This window comes from Stegastes partitus, unplaced genomic scaffold (assembly GCF_000690725.1).
Source record: "Stegastes partitus isolate 25-593 unplaced genomic scaffold, Stegastes_partitus-1.0.2 Scaffold50, whole genome shotgun sequence".
NCBI lineage: Eukaryota > Metazoa > Chordata > Actinopteri > Pomacentridae > Stegastes > Stegastes partitus.
In genome coordinates, this window is record NW_007577781.1 from 198,369 (window position 1) to 201,029 (window position 2,661).

The 2,661-nt window shown below is 42.7% G+C and overlaps 1 protein-coding gene across 2 annotated transcripts in view; it reads left to right on the forward strand.

Annotated features, from left to right (window-relative positions):
- The first annotated feature begins 495 nt into the window (after window positions 1–495).
- mocs1 (molybdenum cofactor synthesis 1) overlaps window positions 496–2,661 on the forward strand; it is a 12,211-nt gene continuing 10,045 nt past the window's right edge. For both annotated transcript variants that reach the window (XM_008306943.1, XM_008306944.1), the window contains exons 1-2: window positions 496–748; window positions 2,301–2,412. In XM_008306943.1, coding sequence (XP_008305165.1) covers window positions 548–748; window positions 2,301–2,412 — 313 coding nt within the window. In that variant the 5' untranslated portion in view covers window positions 496–547. The remainder of the gene's footprint in view (window positions 749–2,300; window positions 2,413–2,661) is intronic.

Here is a 2,661-nt window from a genome sequence, read left to right on the forward strand (position 1 = left end):
TTTCAGGATAACTTGTGACTGCCTTCTAACTTAGCCGCTAGCTGTTAGCGTAGCCTTAGCCACTGTGAAAATAGTTAGTTTCCTGGTTTGTGGCAACAGCTTGTGTTTCTTGTTCAGTTTTTGCAGTGTCTGCTTGAGAAACATTTCTGAGATCAGAGTGATTACAGACAGAGAGAGGTGGCTGCATTAGACCTGAAGTAGCACATTTAATAATCATGTCTTTAAACATACCCATACCAATAATCAGCCACGATAATCGACCTGGCTGATAATTGGTCTGTCCCTAAAATATAAGTAAATCTGTAGCAAAATAAAATCCCACAGTAACAGTTTTATGGGTGGTTTCTGTAAAGAAAGACTGCTCTTGTTTTCTCGGTCCTCTACACTACACTACCCAGAGTGCACCACGCCCTACGTCTGCTGTCATTGGTGGACGTGTCCCCGCCCCGATGCCTTCCAGCGTCCGGCTGAACTGACATGTTTTACCGCAGAACAGCCGTCACAGGAACTCCGTGAACAGCTCCGGAGGACCGTGGAGCTGTCACACATGAACACCATGGCCTCTCCCGTTAGCATGTGCTGCCGCTGGTTGGACAGAGCCGGCGGTTTAAGAAATGTCAGGAAACTCTTCATGAGCAGCCAGCGGATGTATCCCGGTGCTACGCACAAAGAAAATGAACTTGAACTCGGAGACCCGGCGTTAACTGCCCCCAACTTCACCGCACCTCAGAGTACCGGGTCAAGAAAGGTAATACCGACTCAACACACTGCTGACTAGTTAAACCTGGAGCTGCACCGTCATTGTGCAACCACAGGCTACAACCAGCTAACGTTTGTTAATGACTGAAGGTTTGTAAGGTGTCAAGTTGTGTTAGTTTGTAACAGAGTCCATGTCAGGGCCCACGAGAGGCCAGACTAGCTAACAGGTCAGCAGAGAGGGGCTGCAAAGTACAGAGGCCTTGTAGGGGTTAGTTGTCTTCACGGTCAAGTCCTTACAGAGGTACCAAAGTTTACCTGAGGAGAACTAGATCCTGCACTGAGCCTGTGAGCAGCTCACCTGTCCTCTGTCACTGCGGCAGACCTGCTGCAGCTCCACACTGCAAAACACATCCACCCAACATAATGTTATCTTATCTGGAGGCTAATACAGATAACATGGACATGGCAGTGACACAGCCATTGTTCAGCTAGTTGCTTTGTCTTCCCAGTGACTGCAAGAAGAAAAAGATTTTTACAAAACCATTTAAGCATTTCACTCTAAGACAAAGTGACTACTGTTGAAGCAATTATGTGGCTTTGGGAATTAGTTGATCAGTGATCAACTATTCGCCAGCTATTTTGATAATCACTTTAGCAGCTTGAGCAATTGTTCAAGTTAAATATCTACAGTTGAATATTTTAGGATAAGCCTTTATTTATCTCACAGTGGAGAAATTCACAGTGTTGTCAGCAGCAGTACACACATACTAGACAGAAAAATGTACATATAAAAAACTGTGCAAGCATATGTATAAAAATACACATAAAAACAATAGTGCAAGTATTTTCTGGTGTGACAATAAACCTAATATCTTTGAGTTGTGGACAAAACACGACATTTGTCATCTTGGACTTTGGGAAAGACTGATTCACATGTTTCACCATTTTCTGACATTTTATAGACTAAAACAGCTAATTAATTAAGAAAGTGATAGGCAGAGTAATCAAAAATAAATATAATCATTGGTTGCAGCTCTATTGAGCGAGCCAGTGGTCTTAAGCTATTGTCCTATTACTGCATTGTCACACTAAAGTAAACAGAGATGAATAGCTGTATTCTGCAATTAATTAAGTGCGTTTACCTTAGTGCCAGGTCACATGCTTACTTTTGTGCTGATAGCTTCTGACGTAACAGCGGCACACTGCTGACAGTCAAAGGTCAGGAGGCTTTTTTAAAGCCACGTGCAGCTCCCACAGCAGGACTGTTTTAGAGAATCCTTCTGATGTGTTGATACTCTGAATTAAATATGATCGCTTCAGAATTATCACAATGGTGTTTGCTTTACACAGAGTATGGCTGTAGTCTTTCTTACCGTACAAAACCTACATGTGGTTTAATTGCTTTCTGCTTCAGAATCACAGATTCAGCCTCACATCCTTGACAAGACATGACTGAGGATGTGCTGATAAATGTGTATTTTTAACAGAAAGAATAGCGTAGGATGCAAAATGAGACATAACGGTGCTCCTCATTGTCCTCTATTTCTGTGCGTCAGATCAGTAACATGGTGTTTTTTATCTTTTTTTTCCTTCATCCCCAGCTGAGACTAAGAGACGACAGCATACTACCCTTTTCAGCGTTCTTGACTGACAACTTTGGCCGCAGGCACAGCTACCTGCGTATCTCCCTGACTGAGAAGTGCAATCTCCGCTGTGAGTAGATGTTGTGTCCCTGGTGACTGCGGTTTGTCTTTGTTCATATCCAGCTCCTTGAAGAAACATAATCAGTGATAACATAGGATAAGCTTTGTTTGTCACATACACATTTATATATGGTACAATATGCAGTGAAATGTATTTTTTACCAGCCTCTGATTCTACTGCTGCTACTATTGTTTGCACTCATGTCACTTTCATTGTTCCTGACTAAAGTCTTCTTGGTAAAGGCCAAGCTTAGCTGTA